This window comes from Epinephelus fuscoguttatus, linkage group LG24 (assembly GCF_011397635.1).
Source record: "Epinephelus fuscoguttatus linkage group LG24, E.fuscoguttatus.final_Chr_v1".
Taxonomy (NCBI): Eukaryota; Metazoa; Chordata; class Actinopteri; order Perciformes; family Serranidae; genus Epinephelus; species Epinephelus fuscoguttatus.
This window is the reverse complement of record NC_064775.1, coordinates 14,508,917-14,533,095: the sequence shown is the minus strand read 5'-3', so window position 1 is coordinate 14,533,095 and position 24,179 is coordinate 14,508,917. Positions and strand designations below refer to the sequence as shown.

The 24,179-nt window shown below is 40.8% G+C and overlaps 1 protein-coding gene across 12 annotated transcripts in view; it reads right to left on the bottom strand.

The window, feature by feature from the left end:
• Positions 1-24,179, bottom strand: part of dmd (dystrophin) — a 360,279-nt gene that overhangs the window by 51,788 nt on the left and 284,312 nt on the right. For 5 of the 12 annotated variants that reach the window (XM_049569632.1, XM_049569640.1, XM_049569631.1 and 2 more), the window contains 9 exons: positions 20,060-20,232; positions 19,813-19,969; positions 18,242-18,353; positions 15,899-16,167; positions 13,770-13,916; positions 11,298-11,360; positions 8,236-8,299; positions 5,036-5,099; positions 927-962 (listed from right to left, as the gene is read on the bottom strand). In XM_049569632.1, coding sequence (XP_049425589.1) covers positions 927-962; positions 5,036-5,099; positions 8,236-8,299; positions 11,298-11,360; positions 13,770-13,916; positions 15,899-16,167; positions 18,242-18,353; positions 19,813-19,969; positions 20,060-20,232 — 1,085 coding nt within the window. The remainder of the gene's footprint in view (positions 1-926; positions 963-5,035; positions 5,100-8,235; positions 8,300-11,297; positions 11,361-13,769; positions 13,917-15,898; positions 16,168-18,241; positions 18,354-19,812; positions 19,970-20,059; positions 20,233-24,179) is intronic. The other 7 variants (XM_049569641.1, XM_049569643.1, XM_049569633.1 and 4 more) reach the window with 6 other exon arrangements.

Here is a 24,179-nt window from a genome sequence, read left to right as displayed (position 1 = left end):
TTAAGGTGACTAAAATACATTTTGCCACTGCCCCCACCCACAGCAATACATTGCTTAGCTTCTGTGCTACTTCTCCAAACTGAGGGCATGTTGACTTCAAGATATGTGAACCGTCCCTTTAAGATGATAATATGCAACAAACTTGGTGGCTCTTGATTTTGCCAGTTTGGTGTGGAAGAATTTGACTGGCCTGCAAAGAGTCCTGACCTCAACCCAATGCAACACGTTTTGGCTGAACTGAAATGCTGAAATGTCTTAGCACCAAACATTAATAGTCAACCTCACTAATGCTTTTGCAGCTTGAAGGCAGTGGCTGAAGAAGTGTTCAGATCTTCTACTGAAAGGGTATTGCACATCCACGCAGTGTGGGGATTCACAAGAGACAGATTTAAAAAAAAAAAAAAAAAAAAAGGTCAAAATCAAAGCAGCACAGGCAGAGATATCCTGACTTTTAGTTCCTAGTATAAGTCAGGGCTCCAAACCATTGGATCCTACATTTCCCACAATGCACTAACTGCAATTATGTCTTTCATTAGATCCTCTCAGCCTAGGAAACTCCCACAACTACAAACTCGGTTTGTAACGCAGTTATTTCCTGTATAAACATGTTCTCTACAAGCCCAAGCTGAGATGAGCTGAGACATCATCAGGGATATATTTTTTTCCTCATAGTATCAAAAGTAAAAATACTTGTTATAAAGGCAGAATGACCTCTGCAAATATAAATAAATTTTCATATACCATTGTATTACTATTACTTACTTGTAACCATAGCTGTCAAATAACTGCAGTGGAGTTAAAAAGTACACTTTCTCCCTTTAAAATGTGTTTGCATGCTGCATACAGTAAGGGGATGTTTATGTGTGTGGACAGGTGTGTGCGTGCGTGCGTGCGTGTGTGTGCATGTGTGGTCAGCTGGCACTCACAGGGCCTCGGTCGTCTGGTCAGGTCCAGCTTTCTCACTGCATGTGGAGAGGAGAATCTGTCACTTCTCTTTCCCTCCCTCCTTCCTCCTCTCTCTCTCTCTCTCTTTCTCTCAGGTGAATGCGTTTCTCTCACTTACAGTTCCATGTCAGACATGGAATCTCTCTCACTCAGTCATTAAGGGTTAACTCAAACACACCAAACTGCTAGTTGCTGATTACCAAACCCGTGCAATCTATTGTATGAGCTCTCTTGACTGCAGAAGAAGCAGGAAGTGAGGTTGACCAATCACATCGTGGGGTTATTCTGACCAATGAGTTAGGAATGTGAGGTGGGGAGTTAAGCCGAGGCCACTGTTGCTACAGTAACGATGTAACAATTACAGGATAAAGGCCTGGTTACATCAAAAAAATGCAACAACTACATTCATCCTTGTGTATTTGCAAAATCCATGAGCCTGGAAGCTTGGTGACCCTGGGGAAAACTCACTGCACACTAACAAACTAGAGTTATTAAAGGGGAACACGCATGCTATCTGTCAGTTACCAACATGTATTCATTAAGGAACAATCCAGTCGCAACTTAGGGATAATGTACATGGCCACTCTGTTGCTTTGTCGCTCATAGTGTGAACACACACTAGGTTCTGTAGGTCTGAACAATGAGAGGTCCGGCAGGAAGAGGTTAAAGCCCCTCCAGATTTATCATAGCTTCACTCTAAAGTACTCAAATTAATGAGGACAACACTGCTCAAAGGAAATCAAAAAAATCATAAAATGTTTACCAAATTATCTCTCATGTTTAACCCAGGGAAATATCTTTGCTGCACCAACTCATGAGCAGTTAGACGTCTGAGGCACAAGCTGTAAGACAGTACTTCCAACTGTGCTAACACACCCCACCTCCAAAACTTCTGCTATCTGCTGATGAGTAGTAAACAGTTTTCCAGCATTCACCACTGCAGCACAACTCAGTTGCTCAATGAATAATGAAGTAAATAACATCCAAAAGTTTTACCCACCATGCAGTCTTTTGTCAACAGCAGAGTTTTGATAGGCCTATAAGTCTTTGCACGTTTGGAGCCTTGTGGAGACGATCATGTTATAGTCAGCAGGAGGGAAAAGCTGAGAGCGTACAGCTAACCCATGTGGGTAAATTTGCATCATAGTTTTAACTGAGTTGCAGAAATACATTAAGTGTGACGATGACTTCAGCCCCTTATGTTGTGCTGATCATGTTAATGAAATGATTCAATTATTCTAAATTACAAAATATTGCATTTGAGTGGATGGATGGATGGATTGTAAAATGTCAACAGATAAAGAATTAAATGTACTAAATGTGGAAGCACAAACAGCTTCAAAGAAAGACAGACACAAAGACTAAATGAATGAATATTAGATGCCATTAAACACTAAGAGATACCACCAAAGCCAACAGTTAAGGACTGAACAACACATTTTGCAGACACGTGCAACACTGCATCAGTCCAGCTCAAAGTATTAAAAGTCAGGATGAAACAACGTTTTGGCTAGATTTCACTTCCTTAATGTGACTGTGCTGAAACAGGATGTTGGGACAGGACATCATACAAGCCAATTAGACATCCAGGGGCTGCATTTAAAGGCCACCATGTTATTTCAGAATTTTGATAAGTCCCCTTCATGAAATGGATGGTTGTAACAACAACATTTTATACAGTGTAAACTGATAAGAAAAAGTTATGGGAAAACAGCGTCCTGATATGTGCCCTCAAACCTCAAAGCAGTATGGATACGACAATGTGCTATAAAACTAGAGCCTACAGAGGCTTTTAAATACAAAACTGTTAAAGGTAGAATTTTCACAGACACCTTTTTTAAAAAAAAAGTCATTTAAACTTCAGGTAATATGATGGTATGTTGGTGCAATTCAGGCCACATTGATTCAGAATTTTTTACGTAAAAAAAAAAAAAGTGCAATACAGCAAAATGTGTAGAGTGAGGACTACAATGGACTTTTTTGCAAAAACAAACTTTTTTTTTTAATCTCTTTTATATTTTTGGAGATTTTTCAAGAATAAATGTTTTAACTCCATTAAACATGGAGCTCAAGATTTCAAAATGTATCTCCTCCTGAATGTTTAAATTAGACACTCCAAGCCCCACTATAATAAACACTGTGACCACTTTAAAAGATTTTAGACAGATCTGGAAAATTCATTTTAGTTGTTATATCATTTTCATTTCCCATTTTTAAATTTGCTACAACTTGTAAGATAAAAAACTTTCCAACCTTCACACCTTCAGAACTACAAACGGTTGTGTGAGGAGAGTCTCTTTAAAATAACTTGAGTACTGCCTTCTGAAAAATGCAGGGGACATGTTCCCCAGCTCTGATCGGCAGTGATGGAAACGTGGAAACGACACCTGGATTGATGCTCTAAGCACCACCACAAAAAACAGTCCCTCTCTATCCAAACAGTGTTTGAATAGGGTTCCAAATTAGTCTGAGTTTAAAGTATAAGTGGCTCCATCACTGGCCTCCACGTTGCTATCTACTGTTTACTAATACGTTTTCTGGCGCCTTCCGGATGCTGAACATGACACACCAGAAAAATAGTATAAAGACCTACTTGTCTACTACAGAGCCGACTCTGGTCGACTGGTGATGAGAAAGGAGTCAGTTCAGTTTATTTCAATTTACTCCTTTTCCAGGAAAAAAGGTTTCAAGAGACTTACACTGCATTTTGAAAAATTACTTTTAGAAAGGAGGTTATAAAAAGTACAGAATTTGCTGCTTTTAATTTTATAAAAGGAGATTCCAACTTTTTACCCACTTATAGGTGAAGATAAAAGATTGTTTTTGCTAACGAATATTTTTGAAAAGTTGGCTGTAATATTGTATGTTTTGTATTTATGGTCATTTGTATGTACAATTCTGTAACCACTAGGTGAAACCAGAGATGTCCTTCCAGTAGATTCGTAGAAGGACCAACCAGGGGCCGATAAAGATAAGACTGTCTACACTGTGGTGCTGGTGAGCTGCTGCGCCCATAGTCAGAGTCCTCCCAGGTGTCATCGGAATACGTTAAACGGACATGACCTCTTAACAACGCATTACGTGGTGGAGCTGACAAAAACAATACCAAAGCAAAGTCAGTGAGGATCTTGATCATGGTGGACACAGGGATTAAGTATAAAGAGTGAGAAAGTCTGCATTGTGCTGTATCGGTCAAACCAACATGGACTTTCAACCACAAGACCACTGTTTGTGTCACCTGTAAAAGCAAAAGTCAACATACTAGTTACATGACTTTACAGACTTTCGATAACTGCACAAAGTACTTTCCGTAGGTCCTTAATGTAACAATGCAAAGTAGAGAAGTATATGTCACTAATGTCTCGTATGTACGTAGGTATTGTAACTGAAACCATGATCATTTCCTAACTCAACCAAGTAGTTTTTGTTCTCTACAGCTGACCAAGGTTTATCTTTACCTAAACGTATCCAAAGTGTGACCGTTTCAGAACAAAATTGTGACTGTTTGTGATAGACTTTGCATTGTCATTGTTTTCACGTTACCAGCACATAATTTTAGCAATCTTTATTCCCACCACCACTTACTGAATTGTTTAAAGGTCATGTCCTTTCTCTTCCATGACACTTTGTTGCTGTGTCACTGCATTCAATCAAGTCAGAACACCAGTCTCTGACACAATCCAAATGAAGGCAAGATAGCCTCAAAGTGTTTGGTGAAAAACAGCTCTAACAGATCCACAAACACCCAGGAATGCTTAATGTTGAGTCCTAAAATTTTTAATTTGCACTTTCTTGGCTTTTCATGTGCAACATCATTTGACTCAAACTTTTTCAAATACTTTGGCTTAGGCTGGATTGCTGTAGTGTCAATGCACAGCACACACCACTCTGTTAGAAGATTAGTGCACTCAAGTTACAAATTTGTGCTCCTTTCATGACATTTAACCAGATCATTAGCCAGTGTCCAGCATCAGCATCACCAGAACGAGTACTAACTAATGAGGTCAGAATTTGTGTGTGGACTGGTGGAACTGTTATATAAATAGCAGTGAAGAGATGTGCTGGCCACAGCTAAGAGGTCAGTACTTACTTTATGTAGTAGGGCACGTTGTTTGGGGAGATGCCCTGCTCGAAGGGGCTCTCTACAGATCCTGCTGAGACAGAAAAACAAGGGTCAAAACAACTGTTCAAACTGTCTGCAGGCGTTTAAACTTTTCACATACACATTTTACTGCAGGATCAACATCCTGTAGGTCTAACAAGAGCATGCACATCCAGGAAGTGTGTATGCAGCAGTTACCAAAACATCACGCGTAGTGAAAAGTTTTCTTCAAAGTAATATACATGATAATGAAAAACAGCAGAAAAACAAGAAATATTGCTAATTATCTCACTTATTATGCCCACAAGAGTTGGCACACCAACCATTAAAGCAGACTGTGCTTTCTGGGAATTGTCAGCACAGTTGGAATGCATCTCTGACCAATCAGACTGCTTGGCTGAAACTACCCGCTGTATAAGCGTTATTGTGCCCCACGGGTAAAATTTGCTGCAGTTAAGAACAGAACGATGCATCGTGGAACAAACTGCCAGAGCACATGCGGTGTATATCAACACAGCAGTTAGATATGAGAAACGTGTACATTCTTACTGTTCTCACATTATCATCTTCACTGTCATCTTTATTATACCCCATCACCATCTCTGTCTGTCGGGCTGTATCTATTACAGCTTCATTATCAAGCTAGAAGGACCATTTATATATGAACAGATGTGACATTGTAAGTAGTGCCTCATCCCCAAAGACTTATTACCTCCAAGGAATATTTCAATCTATGTTTTGTCCTTTGATAGCATATTTGACAAATGTAGTTGCTGTTCTCCTATTTTTTTCCACCATCTTACAGAATATCAATGCTATTTAACCTCTTCATTTGTATCTGAAGTGTCAATTTCACTTTTTGTTTCTTCCTTTTCTTATGTTGTTCTTACAAGCCCCCCTGTGGTTCGTCAATTTTAATCACCGCCATGAGCGTGTGAGCGATGTTGTGATCTTTTGTTATCTGTGGTCTTATAATTACTCTGCAGATGAGCTGTAATTAAACTAAAGAGAATTGGTGAGAAAAGGCAGCCAGCAGTTTGATGAGTGGCTCCAGGTGGACATCCTTAAATGAAAAAATATCATCCTTGTAGTATTATACTTTCATACATCATTAATCTGCATTGTTTAATGTATTCCAAGAGTCACTTTGTTTTCCTCTTGGATGCCACTCCAGCTCTGGTTTCTACAGAACGTCTGTCCTACATTTTTACAAGCAGCTGTGATATGTCAGTAGAGAGAGCGATCTTGATAACAAGAGAAGAAGTGATAATTGTTGCTTGTGGCTGCTTCCTTGTCTTTTTTTTCCCATTCTTGTCTATTAATCACCAAGCCCTGCTTAGCGAATAGCCAGAATGAGTCACCGTTGCCATCCAACTTTTCAAGTCAAGTTAATTTTATTTATACAGCTCTGATATCACACATCACAAATTTGCCTCAAGGGTCATTCCTAAACTGCACAAAATTTACAATGATAATGATGACAGATATATCACTCGTAGTCATTTCTGAAATAATATGTCCTTCACTTCACACAGAGACTTCTTGTTTCTAGCCAGCAACCGCAAAATCTTGTTGGATGACATGATAGCTGTGGCTAGCAGATTTTATCGGCTCCAGCAAGATAATTTATACTAACATAATGATTAGGTTTTCTGTTTTTGGCTGACCCATTCTTAAAAAAGAACCCTGTAAAAATAGTCTTACATTTGCACTAGAAGGCTAGATAACATCTAAATGAGCATACTAAAATACGTTCTGAATCGAAAATCTCTTGTCCCGGAAGCAAATATCTCCTGTGCACTAGCCCATAAGTTTGACTGACTGATTGAAAGTACCTGGAAAAAGAGACAAGACAAATAAAAATGAACACAAATACAGTAATGTATTTTGGGAAATGAGCTCTTCAAGTTATAATTATTAATTGCTGCCGGCTCATTTTTGTTAGGGAGGTCTCATTCCTTTCCTGTTTGGCTGACGTGGCACATGGTCATTAGCTGAGCATCAATCCACTGTCAAACAGCCATGACAGTTCTTTATGGAGAAATCTCACATTTCCAATATGATTTACAGTGGACATTTGCTGTTAATGTGTTCAACCCGCAATTGCAGAGATGGACCTTGAGCTCCACGAACTGCGGTACCTGGTACAGCTACGGGCAGAAAATAACCCTTTGGTTCACGCTGCATTTTGGTGAACTTTCAATGCTTTTTGCACATGTACTAAGTGCCTAATTTTGCACAGCTTTCTCACTCTCAAAACATCCTAATTAAAACTACCCGAATACATTATGAGAGGAAAGACAGAATTAAGTTTTTAATAAATTCTCCTACGTAGGAGATAATATCCTGTATGTAGGAGGAGATGATATCTTGTACGTAGGAGATAAACTTTGGTTTTGCCCAACATTTCCCACATTCTTTTCCCACCTTGCCTCTCAGAGCTTCCATAGATAGCTGTTTGGCAAATGTAACACTATCTTGGGTTGCTGGAGTGTAAACTTCTCATAAGAGAACTACTAACATCAGCCGAAACTCTAATTCAGCAGCATTTTCACTCTGACACAATAAATGTGCTGATTGGAAATGGGGGTTTTCTAATTTAACCTGTAATGTTGTTTGCTAATGTTATGCTCCTTGGCCTGATAGTAATGCTAGTTTACCACTGTAAACAATGAACGAGTTTGCAGCTCATGTTAGAGCCAAAAAACACACTGCTTAATCCATTCCTTACACTTTTGTTCTTGTATTTCTGGTTTGGGAAAGGCTGAAGAAAAAGACACGACCCAACACAACCTTAACATACAAAAACAACAACAAAAAACAACAACACAGACCTAATGAGCAGCCAGAGGAGAGAGAGAGAGTCTTTATGTACTCTTTGCCTGTTCACTTATTCAGTTATTCAGTGACCTGTTGACAGTGGAGTGCTGTGTCACTCTCTCTCGCATGCTAACACGTCACTTATTGAGTGTCACTGAGCGAGATGGAGCCAGGAGGGGGATGCCTCATCTCCTCTAAGACATTTTGTCTTAGTTCTTTCTTATACGCGCCTTACACGCACACACACACACACACACACACACACACACACACACACACACACACGCTGAGTGTTCTTGTCAACTGTCAACAGTCTGATGTACGCAGGTAGGTGTGTGTGCACATGTGTGTGAGTGTCTTTTACTCACCGTGCAGAAGGCCAAAGTCCCTGTGAGCGTCTGTCAGCTGCTTTAGATGTTCATTGATGGAGATCTGATGGAGAGAGATGGAAAGAAATGAGATAGATAGATTCACTGTGTCCTCATGTGCTAATGAATATGACAACACAACAAAAGAATCAACCGTTTTGTGGCCATGAGTAAAAGTTCAGCCTTTATGCTTCCACGAACTAATGAATAGCTTTTTAATGCGATGGCAGGGACACACCGGGGGGTGATTTTGTGTGTGTGTGTGTGTGTCACTGTGAACCATGACACATGATATACTTAAAGAAAGAGCAGTAAGTTGAAGTACAAGGATGGGCAGAGGAAGGGAGAGGAAGGGAGGCGGGGGAGACACAAAGACAAGCATGGAAGAGATAATTGAATTTGTAGTGGAGGAATTAGAGAGGATGCAGTCTCCTGTGAGTCTCCTTCAGCTCTGAATGAGCTGTCTATCTAGATGGAGTTGAGATAATTGTGCCAAATCAGCAGAGCTCTGTAGGTACACACAGCGAGGCGGGGCTAAGCCCAGGGGGTGCACACACTTGTCTCCTGGCTCACAGATTTCCATCTAAACAGCAAACTCTGAGCTTGTCATTCATCCAAATCTAAACACCTATTTTGTATGCTGGCACTGATTTCACAATATCATCGACTTTATGTAAAGTACCATGCATCACTGGCATGAAAATCCTATCTTGATGATTCTCATGTTTAAACTTTATTCAACACCTGGGGAGGGGCGGGGGAGTAGAAAAAATATCTTTATCCTGGGACATTGTCAACAAAACTTAAACAAAACAATATCTGTTCAACAGACTTCTAAAAACAGCAGAAGGCAGTTACTAACAGGGTTCAATGAGTGCACAAATGTAAAGTGCTCTCGATAAAAAAAAAGTGCTATATCGATGCAGTCCATTACATTCCATAAAATATACATTGGGGTCTATCTAAATTAATTGGCCTCTTCACAGCTGCGAGAAATCGCATGAGCTAATGTCAGCCATAATTCATGCAGTCTGAAGAAGATAACCAAGAAATCTGTCAACACTTAAATAGACCAACAAATGCTCACACATCCTTAAGAGGATACACAAATTATTTTTCACTTTCTTTTACTTTGTGAGATAGGGCATTTGGCCTTGGTGGAATAAACACCATACATCTTAAAATCCAGTCGATGGTCGTCAAGTTAAATCGTGACAAAACAACCAATTGTAGAGATACAATGACTCCATATCACATCCACATTCACAGGTACCAGTAATCCTCTGGGGCAGGGGCTTTGTCACATACAAATGTGAGTTGTCGGCAATAAACACAGTGTGAAGCTGCCTTGATGTCTTTTGACTCAAGTAAGAACTTCTTCCTTGTGAACATACAGTTTGTCGTAACGACTGTTTCTGATAACAAGCTGCTTTGTTAAGGATGTTATTTCCGTCTTCTGGTTTTCACGAATGTATGAAAAGTATGCTAAATATTTCCAACTTAGAAATCAATTCATAGCAAAGATAATAAGGCGCCAACCAGGCACAGCTATATTTTGACATAATTAATCAAACATAAGTGTTAGAAAAATACCCAGACATATATTGTGGTTGTGCTACTTTCCGCATACCATATATGACTGGACTATTGGCAATGCAGAGGTCTGCCGTCTCGTGGTGCCTTTGGAGGTTTCCATTGTTTTTCTTGTATAGCATTAAAGGCACTACAGCTGTATTTTGTTTTGCAATTCTATACAGTGACAATAAAATAACCTTGAACCCATAGGTGCAGGAAGGTGGGTGCAGCACCTCCTATTGACAGAGGGTGGAACAATACAGTCTGTGGATAGTTTACAATTTTACCATAACTATCGGAATATTCGTTTTAAATTTTGAACAGCATACAATAAGCTGCCTGTCAGAAAATACATACACAAAAAGATGTTTAAAAATGCTGAAGTTTAATTAATGTCTCTGATTTGACTTGACAACATCATCACATAAGGTCAAAGTGCAAGGGTCAGGGTCATCCATGGAACAGCTAAACCAAGAGTTGAACACTGTAAAGAAAATTGCCAGAAGTGTTTCGCAGCTGCTTTTTAGATCCATGAAATTCAGTGAGTGTCGCTGCAGTGGGACTTCCATTGCCAACGGGATGGAGTTTTGTAGCAGCTAATGACGGAGCGAACGACAAGCTGAGGTATGATTTGCCAAGAGGGTGTGAGTCTCTTCAGCAAAAATCAACTGGATGTCCGACACTACTCAAAAGGTATTAGAAATTGTGACACATGCAGTCCAGAGAATAGTGGTGTTTAGGGTGAGGGAGCACACATTATTTGGAGTAATGGCTGATGTAAGCATGTTTGAGCAGTTTTCCTGTAGCTCTTGTGTAAGTGTGTGCACATTTCTACTGTGTAGCGCTCCTTAGTAAAACTGTGTTCCCGTGTGCATACTTCACGATCACTTTTTACCACATATTATTCCTCAAAATCTGCTGCTTCCATTAAGCCTTTCTAATCAGATGTATAATTCACATAAAAAGACATCCGATGGTTGCAGGCATGATTTCAGTCCAGCATCAGCACTCGACAGCAAGCTGCAACCTGACCGTCCCCGGAGGAGCCACTGTGTGTCTATAACCACTGATGCTTCCTGACACAATGTTCAATGATCTGATGTTCCCAGGCAACACATGCAGGTCTGGCCGGCATGCAGAGCTTTGGCAGCTGCTGATTAGCAACAGACTTTGTTCCAGGAAGTACAAAAAGTGAATCATCGGAGGCTTAAAGGCGTCTCAACTTTCTGTGATAGAAGTCTTGATGCTGAGGGACTGAGAAGGGTTATTATCCAGTCTGAGTGGACAGATTGGCTGATTGACCATCCAATCTTTCATCCATAACCCAAATGAGAAGGCTACTGATGAGACACTGTCAGGAGAGCGTGTGTATGTGTGTGTGATTTATGGTATGGGATGAAGAACAGATAAGGATGACAATATGACAGAAATGACCAGTCCTTTTTGTTTGGGCTTCGATGTGGCATGAAACCAAATGATGAGATTACCTTTGAGTCCACCTCACCCAATCCATTTCTGCCTGAGTTGCCTTTCCCCGTATCCACGGTAACCTAATTAGAATTGTACAAATGACAGGAGTGGGGTTGTTGAGGAAGAATTTATCGAAATTACTTAAAGTGCTCTGTGTCCCTGCATCAACCAATCAGTGTCGACCTTTTAGGCACGACAAGAACACTGTGAACCAACTAAAATGACCTGAATGTGCAGGTACCACACACACACACACACACACACACACACACACAATGACATCAAATGCATAAACACAAGCACTCACCTCAAAGCCACATTCTCAGTCTCATTTAAGCCACATTAACTGCACCAGAAAACATGAAATCACAAACACACATTGGACACACTCAGACTACCAGGCAGTGCTTAAGCAGGCGCACACACACACACACACACACACACACACACACACACACACTGCTATCCATCACCCTGCCATTATAAGTGATGCCAATATTCCCGGGCAAACATCCCGCTCCCAATGAACCACCTGCAATGGAAACTGACTTCTCAAAAACTGGCAGTAAAATCCTATCCTCTGTCCAAATTAAATACTTAATTCTCTTCTTACCATTTTATATCAGCGCATGCATATCAGTCTAAACAAAGAGGGTAATCTTTTCCTGAGTGAAAATGAGACACGTATCTTGCAGTCTTTGACCAAGCGCCATATTTAGAAGTAAAAATACATCTTACTCCTACTTGCAAACTTAAGAATAAAAGCCATTAATCAAATTGAAGAGAGCTCCAGAGGTCTTTTAAGGCCCGGGCATGTGAGAAAGCGTCACAACAAAACTGGTGTGGCTGGCGAGCTCACCACTAACCCATTAGCCAGCTCAAACAATAGTACTAGTCAGGTACACCAGTTCTCTGAGCTCTTTTCTGTCCTGGCGTGGTGCTGTCTGGACTCTACATCACTTCACTCAAAACAAAATAGTGTGCTAACTGCCTCAGCTATGCAGCATTCACATGTTCCTCGGGTCGACTTTAGTGTGTTCATGAGCTTTAAGTTGTAATGTGGACACAACATAGACGCTACAAAGATGTGTTGTATATTACTCCATGAATGTAGGGTTAGCAAGCTTGTTAGCTCGATCGCTATCAGGACAATGACTCACTTCCACTGCATAGTTTGGCTCAACTCGACTCTGCCTGACTCACCTTTGCCTTTTTTTTAATTGCATTTTCCACTGCAGATAGTACCCTGTCAATATGGGTGGGACTCTTATCCCACTGTCATAGTGACACCACATGAAACTGCTGGGATATCATCTTCAACATGACACAGCACTTTATACAAAGAGATTAACTAAAAGTAAACAGTGCAACACAGCTAAGAAGATATGACAGCTTCCTCCATCTTGGACTCTAAAGGTAAATACTGTCAACTTAATTGCTATTAACCAACCGTGCAAATGCACTGATCAAGGTGCACCAAAGTTTAACTCTACGCAAGAAATTTGTGTGGATTTACCTCGCTTCTACTGGTGAATCCATGGAGTGATTGTTATAAAAATCACATAGTTCTTTTTAGCTAACTACCTGAGCTAAAAAAAAAAGTATATACAGAATAGGGTAGTTTCTGCGTAATTTTTTGTGTCTTCCTTTCTTCCTCTCCCGCTGTCTACATCAACTACACTGATGTTCTCACCTTCACTACAAGATAAAGGTGTGTGTGTGCGCATGTGTGTTCAAGCATCTGGTCAGGTGCTAACTTCAGAGAGACCGGCCGTCTGGTCCCGTCACCGTGGTGTCACCACGGCACCCATCTCTGCCCAGGACTCCTCTGCATTAGTTGATCTCTCTGGCAGCTGATTGGCTCTATCTGTCACCCCCGGTAATAATCACTGTCTGACTTCCAGCATGGCTGCCAGTGGGTTTATTGAAACTGATGGCGGCGCACCCTGTGCTGCCTCTGATCACCAACACATGGTGTGTGTGTGTGTGTGTGTTTTGTCCTTGTTCCAGCTTTCCCACAATGTAGCACGTACAAACCATCGATGTGGTACACCAGGTACAGACTGTCTTTTTTGTTTTCGAGAGTGAACCAACCTGAAAAGATGTTTGGCCTGTTGGTCAAAGACGTCATAAAACCTCAACAGTCACTACTACATCGTCATAGTTTTGCAACTGTACCAACACAAGAAGGGTGGGAGGGTTGTGTCTTTTGTTTTTTTGTAGCCGAGCCACAAACACAACGCAAAAGTGTAAGGAATGCCAACAGTCAGTCGCAACAAAAGAATCTGAATTTCTCATTTTATTTTAAACAGAACCCAGGAGCCTGAAGATTCAAGAAACTGTAATCCCTTGAAAAAAAACACGATACAATAGTTATGACATTTTATGTAAAGTTTATGTACATAACTTCAGAAGATATTAATGTCTCCACACTTGAATGAGTTTAAGTGTGTGTGTGTGTGTGTGTGTGTGCGCGCATGAGTATGTACCTGGAGCAGCCTCCAGCGCGTGTTGAGATCTTCGATGCGTTCCAGGTTGCTAGGTGACAGCTGGATGTCGGGTGGACCAAAAGTGGAGGCCAACTGGTTCATATGTATTACATCATCCTTAATTGGAGCAATTTCGTCCTGAAACTCCTGTAACACACACACACACACACACACACAAATTCTCGGGTCATTTGTATTGTGCTGCATTGTTTACAGTGGTGAGCGGACAGATGGGAAACACAGACAGGTTGTTAGTAGCCCTCGGTTCACTCGTTTCTCACCTCAACTGCTCTAACAGTGAGAAACAGATGCATCCATCATGTAAACTCCACTTTTTCTGCTTGTTTAATGCTTGCTGATGTATGGAAAACACTGACAGGCTTAAGTAGGATAAATGAAACGTGGCTACCGCTAACAGTTATAACCCATAGATGCAAGGTGGGCTCACTCCTCTTCCTCTTCAGCTGTGATGCATGCAGATCAAGGAGAAGGTAATGCACACGTGTGACTGTTACAGATGGCTTAAAGGTGCTTTTGGAGCACTTGAACACAGATGAATCATTATCAGATTATTCACACCTTGGTACATTTAATTCAAACAAATGAGAGGGTCATTGAGAAGTCGAGCAGCCTATATCAACATCTAGTTATCTGCTGTATTGCTTGTTGGTACAAATAAGGTTTGTTGGCTGTTGTGTCGATCCATTTTTTGTGTCGATCCATTTTTTGCTTTGAATTGTCGACTAGAGTCCTAATTCTCAATAATCTTTGAAATGTTAAGGTGTGCTTTTTTTGAAGAGGTTCAATGAAGACTCTGTAATGTCATACTGATTAAGTTTACGTCAGTCAGTTTAGTGGCTGCTCAAACGTTCCAAAGTACAAATCAAAACTTCAAATTAATCAGTGACGGTTCTTATGAGCTTCATGAATATGCACATAATCAGGGGCAGACCTTTGATTTCAAAGGGGATAAACTGTATGAAAATAATAGATGTAGCTACAGTGATGTCACCCATTGGTTTGTGGACTCCTCTTTTCAAGCCCTGAGTTTGGCATTTTGGGCTGTCGCCATCTTGGTTTTTTGTATGACCAAATTTGGATGAGAAAGTGGAGCTGTGGAGGAGGGGTGGGTCTGACTCTGGATCTCTGAGACTGTGGTGACGGTAAGAACGTGGCTTGTCTCTCAAAGCGGCCATGCCTTAATGAAACATAAACAGGTGATTACATAAAAATTCACCTCCCATACAGACCAGGCTGTAACCATGTTTATTTCTGCTGTTAAGTTGGGCATTTTAACAGTGAGGTCAATGAGGACTGACACAGTTTTGCAGCCAGCCTCAAGTGGCCATTTTAGGAATTTTTGAAGTTTTTGGCACTTCCATGTTGGCTTCATTTTTCAGTCCCGGAGGTTGCTGCTTGGTAGGAGACAGAATTACAAACAAATCCTTGAGGACTTTTTTAAGATACCTTTACCTGGGGTAGAACAAAACATTAAATGGATGCTCATAAAACACTAAACAACTATGGGTGATGAAATTGATCAATATGTTGATCTCTCATAAAACTAGAGGCTTGAAGCTTTTAAATACAAAGTTGTGACAGATGGAGATTTCAAACAGGCACCTTTTTAAAATAGAGTTACTTGTACCTCAGGTAATATATGATGGTATGCTGGCACAGTTCAGGCCGGCACACTGCACAAAAACAATAAAGGTGGTGCAATAAAGCAAACTGTGTAGAGTGAGGAGTAAAATGCAATTTTCATGGTAATATTTAACAAAGTATGCATAAAAAAACTGTTTTTATATCTTTTTGTACTTAAGAAATACCACAAATAACATCTTAATCCCATTAAACCCTATGAAGCTCGAGATTTCAGAATGTATCTTCTCTTACAGCATTTAAAGCGCCACTATAATAGATACTCTTACCACTTTTAAAGATTTTAATACAGATTTATGATCTATGTAACTACCTTCAACTTATAAGATACAAACAGCATTCTAACTTTCATACCTTTTTTTATTGGAATATTTGTGGACGGTAAGAAGTGAAGGGGTCACTGCCTCCTGAAAAAGTACAGGGGGACATGCCTCCTGTGTACCCCATCCCCCTCCACTCAATCTGACCTTGACTCTTTCGATGTGCTCCGGCAGGGAGTCGATCAGCAGGTCACCAACAGGTTCCCACGCCTCCTTCACCATCTCAGCCTGCCTCAACTGTCCATCCAGCAAGTCCTCCGCCTCCTGGAGCTCCATCAGTCGATCCAGTGCTAGCTCCAGCCTCCTCTGCCATTCGGCTGAGTCGTTATTGAGCCTGTCCCACTTGTTCACCACATCGTCTGCCTCTTTGCGTAGGATTCTCCCAACGTTCTGAGCACGCTCCTCTGGGCTGATATCTGGGGGTTGTGGAAAGAACAAGTCCTGATAAAAACATCTGGTGACAATAAAAGCAAACTGTATCCTCACAGGCTGCAACACACAGCTCACATCATAAATCATCATCTATAAAATCTATTTTTTCTCAACCCATATATTACATCTAGTATTTAATGCCTATATTCATATCTTAGGATTAATTAAAAAGCCTTTGATCAAAATTCTGATGGCATGGGAGGGATGGGAGAAGGGGGCAACGGTTTTAACAACAAGTTATCAGTCAGGAGTTCATGGTGGGATGTATTCTGGGCTCTATCCTTGTCAGCCTTTATATAAATTAAATTACCTTTTCTGTGTATGACTGTGAAATTCATTTATGTGCAGACAATGCTGTTGTATATGGGCAGATAGCTTTTCACAGCTAAGAAGCTACAACTTCATTTTTGATTCATATGTGAACTCTGACTGGTGCATGGCAGTGGGTGACAACATGTTCCCTACTGAGCACTGCCTACTTCATACCAGGGGGGAAAGCAAGGACAAAAGCATGAATCTATAATATCTCATGTGAAATAACCCAAACTGTTCAGGACCTCTAAATAAAAGCATGTCTACACATAATCCATCATCAACTATGGCAATTAATCTGTGTTCTCATAAAACTTTAGAAGATATTAATTTGTACAGATCTGTGGGATTGAATGTAGATGAAATTACTAAGTGTGGAAATGTATGTCCTAATGAGGAGAAAATGTCTGCTGCTACAGAGAAGAAGAAGAGTTCCTGCAGTCCTATTTCGTCCTGTTGTCTCCTGACTGTCTTTACCTGTGCACAACTCTAACTCTGTGTAAGACTTGGCCATTTCAGTTTAAAAGCCTATTTCCTCTTTTAAAGTAACCACAAGCACAAGCAGTGGCTGTGACAAAGAAGACCAGCTCCTGAGAGACTGTCTTGCTTATATGTCAAAGCACTCAGGCTGTTTGTGGAGACACAGATTCTCTTTTAGGAAAGCCAGGTGAATTTAAACCAAGCAAAATGTCATATACTGAAAAGCGCTGTGTTAATTCAGCTTTTTAGACGTCCCCAACCGCTGCCGATTTGAAGGTCACATCACAGAAACATAACAACTTTCTAAGAGGAAGTAAATGCTCCTGTCCCCCAGTGCGACAGCGATCAGCAGCTGGAGTTCACCTTTTCTTTCTGTGTTCTCTGTCTGTGTTTAACTTGGCAGCTGAATGGGTTTAATGGACCACAGTTAAAGTTCCACTATTTTCTACAAGCATGGTAACCAGGCTGCTGCCATGGTGTTAAAGGTGCTGCAGGAAATTCTGCGTGTGTGCTGACCCCTGTGTGGTTGTTACCAGGCTGTTACTAGGGTCCAAAGTTCACTGTGTGAGTCAGAGATGAGAGGAAAGGGAGCTTTACATCGGGGTAGGAGACAGGTCTGTTAACTTCATTTCAGATTTTCCTTTTATGTAGGATTTCAAGTGTTAGGGGTGATCACGGCACTGCTCTGGCAGGAAACATCACTAATTAATTAACTATTTCTGATGGTTCTACATTCAAATGGCAGGCACATAGTGTGTTCAAATGCAAATGCATCTTTGTTATAATATCCTTATTGATAATAACACTACAAAAGAGCTCATGCTGCTCATAATACATACATTCTTAATCTATCTAAAATTCTCCCCAGTTTAGAACATATTCCTCCTGGAACATGTTTGATTGTGTTAAGAAGCTTTTATTGGTAATTTTTCACAGTGGCCTTTCTCTGTTACAGTTGTTCCCAGGCTGCAATGACGGTGGAAAGACGCAGAGATATGGAAGACCTGGAAACACTGACCAATCAGAGCAGATTGGGCTTTTTCAGGAGCATCTAAGAGGGCGAATACAGGTGTTCCAGCATAGTCAGTATGAGGACAATACAGTATTTTTTGAACATTAAAGCATGTAAACATGTTCAAGTATCCATGTGGGTCCTCTCTAACCCCTGTTAGAAAAATGGAGGAGAGGTTATATGTAGCATTGGGTAGAATGAATCATTTTGGCAATGTGTGTGTGTGTGTGTGTGTGTGTGTGTGTGTGTGTTACCTCTCTTCTCAGGTGATGGTGTGTCTCGCGGTAGCTCAGACAGAAAGACTCCCACATCATCCAGCGCCTTGGTTACAACCGGCTCTTTAGCTCTCAAGTCCCTCCTGAAGCCCTATTAAAAAAAAAAAAAAACCCACACACAACAATCTTAATTTATCTGTGCCACTAACAGGAAATGTGTTATTTATTATATGTAAAAAAAAAAAAAAAAGGTCAGATGTATGACATGTTTTAATGAATGTCTTTGCCTTCTCTTGATTATAGGTTCATGTAGATATTATGGTGGTCAATTACGCAATCATGAGCTTGGATAGCCCCTGTTGCAGAGATGCAGCCTCAGGAGTCAACATATTTTTTACAAGATGTAATACATCAAGTCCTTTACATAATTATGATGAATGGAATGTTGAAAAGGTTGTTGCTGAAAAGTTTTCATGTATTCTTTGCATGGGTAGAGTTAGGCACAACACTGTTTCTGTTAGATTCAAGGGGCTGTGTATCTGAGTGGTCCCTTTAAACTAAAACATGTCTACTTTCATTAAGAAATGCTTTGACTAAAAGCCTTTCCCTAATGCATATCTACAGGAACTCCCCATTTTGCAGACTCATTGTAGTTTTATACATGAAATGACCAAATCAGCAGAGCCAATCATCTCGCATTTTTGCATAAAATGGTGCATAAAAAGGGTTTTTCATTTAACCTGCATGACTATACTTTCCATTTATTCTGAGTCTTTGATTTGCATAATGTGAGTCAGAGAGACATGAAGTCTCTCTCCAACATAAATGGCTGCTTTTGCAATGAAACCTCACAACTTTTTTATTACAAATGAATCAAACACTGACTTTATTGGTTGCTTACTGCACTGATGCTGACCTGAAGGTTTCTAGAAATGTTTTCTTCTACTGTGACTCTGAGCAGCACTTTCAGTGAAGGTGAATGCCAAAGTATTCCAGTTCATTTCTGTGATAAGCAGTGTGCTAGTCAACTCAAATTTATCAGTCTAGATCATTTTGGTGTGAGTTGCCTGGTGTTGGAAATATTGGCTGTAGAGATGTCTGCCCTCTCTCCAATATAGCTGAACTAGACGTCACTCAGCTTGTGGTGCTCAAAGTGCCAAAAAAATACATTTGAAAGACTCAACAGCAGTGATAGATAGATAGATAGATGTATAAAATATTGATACAGTCCTACATCTGTAACGTCTCCAACTGTCTGTAAACAATAAGCTTTTTTCCAAAATGTTGCACTTTTGCATTAGAAATAAATCTCACATGGGATTCCTGGAATAAAATATGAATCTTGGGTGATTAAAAGTCCCTCCTCTGTTTCCCCAAAAAAGCGTGACTACCCTTCGTTAAACAAAAACAAAAAAAATACGTAACCCTCCCCCAAACAGAACAGAACAGAAAGCGACTACACATGCCTCGTATTTTCAGCCCAACTTCACAAACACCTCTGAAAAAACACCTCCAGAATCAGCAGAATGTCACATTTTCCAACAAAAGATGCAGCAGAGACAAACAGTGCGTCTGTCAGTGTCCCACATGGTGTGCGTGTTCACTCCTACCCGGTGTGTGTCCAGCTGTGTCTGCACAGCCGGGACGTCACCCCCTACAGGCGGCTCTTGTTCCAGCTGTTGACTTTTAAACCTCAGCCAGTTCAGCAGCTCCTGCAGCGACATGTGGAGCCTCTTCCACGGGGCCATCTCTGAGTCCAGGTGGGCCCTGGAAACACAAACAGATTCTGTTTCTTGTGCTTTATATAAACTCTATGTTTTTACAGAGAAAACCTGAGCATTTCCAACATCCCCTCACCTCATGCTGAGGGTCTTGTTGCGCAGGTCGTTCCAGCGCTGGCTCATGTTATCCAGACGTCTCTGGAGCAGAGCACCGTCCTCCGAGTCCCCAAGCGAGGTTACGATCCTCTGCCCATTCTCATCCAGGGAGTGATACAGCTCTGTGTGGCTGTCAATCTCTGCCTGGAGGTCCTGGTAATACACGCACATGAAGACTCAGTGGAAAAAAAATCTATTGCAGCACACATAGCAGCTGTCTTTTAGGAATTCACTTTTTTCATTGCTCGAGTGCTCAGTAATGGGATCAGGATCTGAGAAAGTGATTTACTCTCTAAAAGCAGCGACCACCAGGATTGAGGCATAATGTAGGGCTTAATATATTGTGGAAGAAACCTTTTGTAGCACTGAAATGTCAAGATGTGCCATTCAGCCTGGAATCAGTTAACTTCCAGTAGTCCCACCTGTGTACATCTTTCCTACAGACAATCCATTACTGAAGCTCTTAATATTCCTGATAAGTCCCTGGAAAGGAAGAAAGTACTTAACAAACCAATCTTCGTAGAGTGCAAAGGAAGTAAAGCTTGATTTCTGTGAACGATAATCCGAAAAATAATAAGTATTACCTGACTGAATCAATTGCCACATCTTAGGGAATCATGTCAATATATCTAAATCTTTTACCTGGGCATTTAAATTTCTGTCATGCTTACAGTAACGTCTTTCAACACTGTGCACATAATTCCTCACAGAAAGTCTCTAAAAGATTTTAGCAGTGGGTTGCCTGTGATTCTTGATAAAGAAATTTCACTTTCAAAACTTCAAAACAATTTATATCATCATTTCCCAAACGCTTACTAAGTGTTGTTAAAGGAAAAGGTGATGTAACTCAGTGGTAAACATGCCACTGTCTCAACTTTTTTCCAAATAAACGATAAACCTGTTACGTGATATCAGAGCGAGCCATTTTCACCCTTTTATATGTTAAAAGTTGACTAAAGCCATGAAAAAAAGGAAAAGCATCCTCTTAAAGAATGTTACACCGGCTGGAAGTTTTAAGATAAATTAGATAACATGAAATTTTAATGATACCTGCAGGGGGAAAATGGGTCATTGCACCAAAGAATAGGACACAGACAAGAATAGAACAAATAGAAAGCACTGAAGACACAGTGAAGGTGGAGTGCAGGATAACCTGCTCCTAAATTAAATGTAGTTCCAGAAAGTTTCTTCGGTGATCTAAATGTCCTCTGATCCCTTTGAACACTGAGTCAATTCGAGCCCTGTGCCTTCACATGAACCTAAACTTTGATGTCTTTATTTTTAACTGATGGTTTCATATTTTATTCTGTTTTATTCTTTATATTTTATCTTTTGTGAAAAAAAAAATTGAACAGAAATTTAAACGCAACACTTTTGTTTTAGCTCCCATTTTTCACAGGTTTAAGTTAATGCTTTGAGTCTTTTTTATGCACTCATTAAGTGTATTTCACTCAAATTTTGGTTGAAAAATTCGCTTAAGTCTTTTTGAGACTACCAGAGCTGTTGCCCGTCAAATGAGTGTTCATTTCACGACCATAAGCTGTCTCCAATGTCGTTTCTTTCTTTGAATTTGGCCGTACACAGTCTGTGTAACGACATCAGCTCAGGACCTCTACATCCAGCATCTTTACCTGCAGCATCATCTGAGACCAGCTGATGCAATAACTGGTTTGCACAATTTGTCAGAAACCATCTCAGGGAAACTAATCTGCATGCTCATTATCCTCACCAGGATTTTGACCTGAAAACAGTGTGTCATTGATGGTGGCAACTGCTCACCATTGATGGCATCTGGCACTTTGGAGAAGTGTTCTCTTCACAAATCAATCCCGCTTTACACTGTTCTGAGCAGAAGGCGTGTATGGCGTTGTGGGGATGGTTGCTCATGACAATGTTGTGAACAGAGTGCCCCACGATGGAGGTGGGGTTATGGTATGGGCTGGCATAAGCTACGGACAACAAACACAAGAGCGTTTTATTAATGGCCTCTTGAATGCACAGAGATCTGTGATGAGATCCTGAGACCCATCATCAAATGCATTTCTGTAGTGCCAGTCATGTGAAATCCTCATCCTTTTTCAGGCTAAACCACCTGTCAAGCAGATGGATTATCTTTGAAAAGCAAAGTTTTTGGGCCAAAATTGGAGAGAAAAATATCTACTGAGTGCGTAAAAAAGTCTTAGATCTTTAACTTAAACCTGTGAAAAATTTAAGCAAAAAAGAAAGTATTGCATTTATATTTTTGTTCAGTGTATTCCCCAGATAGTTGACCTCAAACGCCTCACGAAAAGCTAAACAAACGTACTTTTAGACTCGTAGTTTATATTAAAACCTCATTTTCCACAATGTGACAAGTTCTCGTTGAAGAAGCAAAGCCTGAAAACAGCAGAGTATCCCACTGAACTGATACTTAGATATATAGATCTTCAAAAAAAAACAAATTTCTTATGTTGTAACGTCAAAATTCTTACAACTTCTACGCTACTTAACTAACACAATACTTTGAAAAAAAAAAAACAGTTCTTGATTTTCTTTCCCAACCTGAACATGGTAGACCTTCCTCCGCAGCATCCTCAAAACTTTACCGTGGAATCCCAAAACTCAACGTCGGGTAGAAGAAGAAAAAGAAGAGGCATCATCTTCTGCCTCTTCTAGTCCCTCAAGAATAACTCACAATGTGAGTGCATAAGAAAACCCTCTGTTTAAATGTGTGTGACAAAAAGAGAGATTTGGAGATGAAGAGGAAGAGAGGGAGAGTCGTTGAGAGATGGAGGGAGGGTTAGTTACCCATACAAAGAGAGACAGAGTTGGAGGGTGTGAGTCTCAGTGAGTTTGAACGACAGAGGGGGTGAGACGGAGAGGAGAGGAGGAGAGAGGCAGGGAGAACTTGAAAGGGTGCGTAAAATGATGAGTTTGCTCATTTTCCAATTAAACGTTATCTGTGTGCAGCGTTGTAGCCCGTGAGTGTGTGCGCTCCCTGGATGCTATGTTGCGTTGCTGTCCGCCATTATAATTGGACACAGAAGACTATCTCAGCTCTGCATACAGTGCTGCTGTTGTACTGACAGAGCTGTGTGTGTGTGTGTGTGTGTGTGTGTGTGAGAGAGGGAAAAGGATGTGTGTATTTGAAAATGAATTTCCAAAATGCTGTGTGAGTCCCTGTGTGTTTCCTTTACAGTATGTACGTTGTTTGTGTGTGTGTGTGTGTGTGTGTGTGCGTGTGCGTGTGCGCGTGTGTGTGCACGCGTGTGTGCATCGTACATCATGCACACGCCGTTCCACCACAAAGCTTGTGTGGGTGCAGGGTGAGGGCCGAGGGTCAAAATATGTTCTCTCACAGAACAGAGCCTTCCCTTCAACACCCACAATGCAGTGGGGGGATTTTTGCATTTGTTTGCCAGGCACCAACCGGCCAATGAGATCTCTTTATGCTGTCATGTCAGCATTCCTGTCATACCAGACAGGGCAGCGAGAGTCAAGGAAGAGAGTCTTAAACTCTGGGTCAAAAACTGGAGATGCACAGTAATGGATGTCTGATAGATCCTGTATGACAAAATGTTGCAGTCATTCACATTTTCATTGTCTCGATCACGGCTGTGGTCAAAAGAATCACTTGTCACCTGTCAATCAAACTCTGTTGGCAGGACAACAACATCTTTTTCTGTTGAGGTTTGAGGGTAACACTCTATAACACTGGCTGTCAAACTGTGGGGTGGATAGAGCCGCTTCAGGTGGGGCGTGGGTAACCAGGGCCAAAATATGGAGTTGCAGGGAGGAATTGTACAAGATGGAGCCGACACAGTGTGTATGATGTCAAGGTAAACATTTACGTCACAGTGCTGTCCTGTGGAAAATCATTCCCACTGTGCTCACACGACTTGAATGGCCGCTGTTGCTTGTGGCTGAGCTTGCTGTGAGTATCCCCACTGCCTTAAAAATTGTTTAAAAGGCATACAGAAGGCTTCAACTGGACAGTTCAGGTCAGCCTTTCTGTGTTCTCCTTTTTCTGCACAAAATGGCTCCTATTTTCGATGTAAAAATAATGGTTAACCATGGATAACATGGATCGGATACTGTTAATATGACAGCGTGAGAAGACT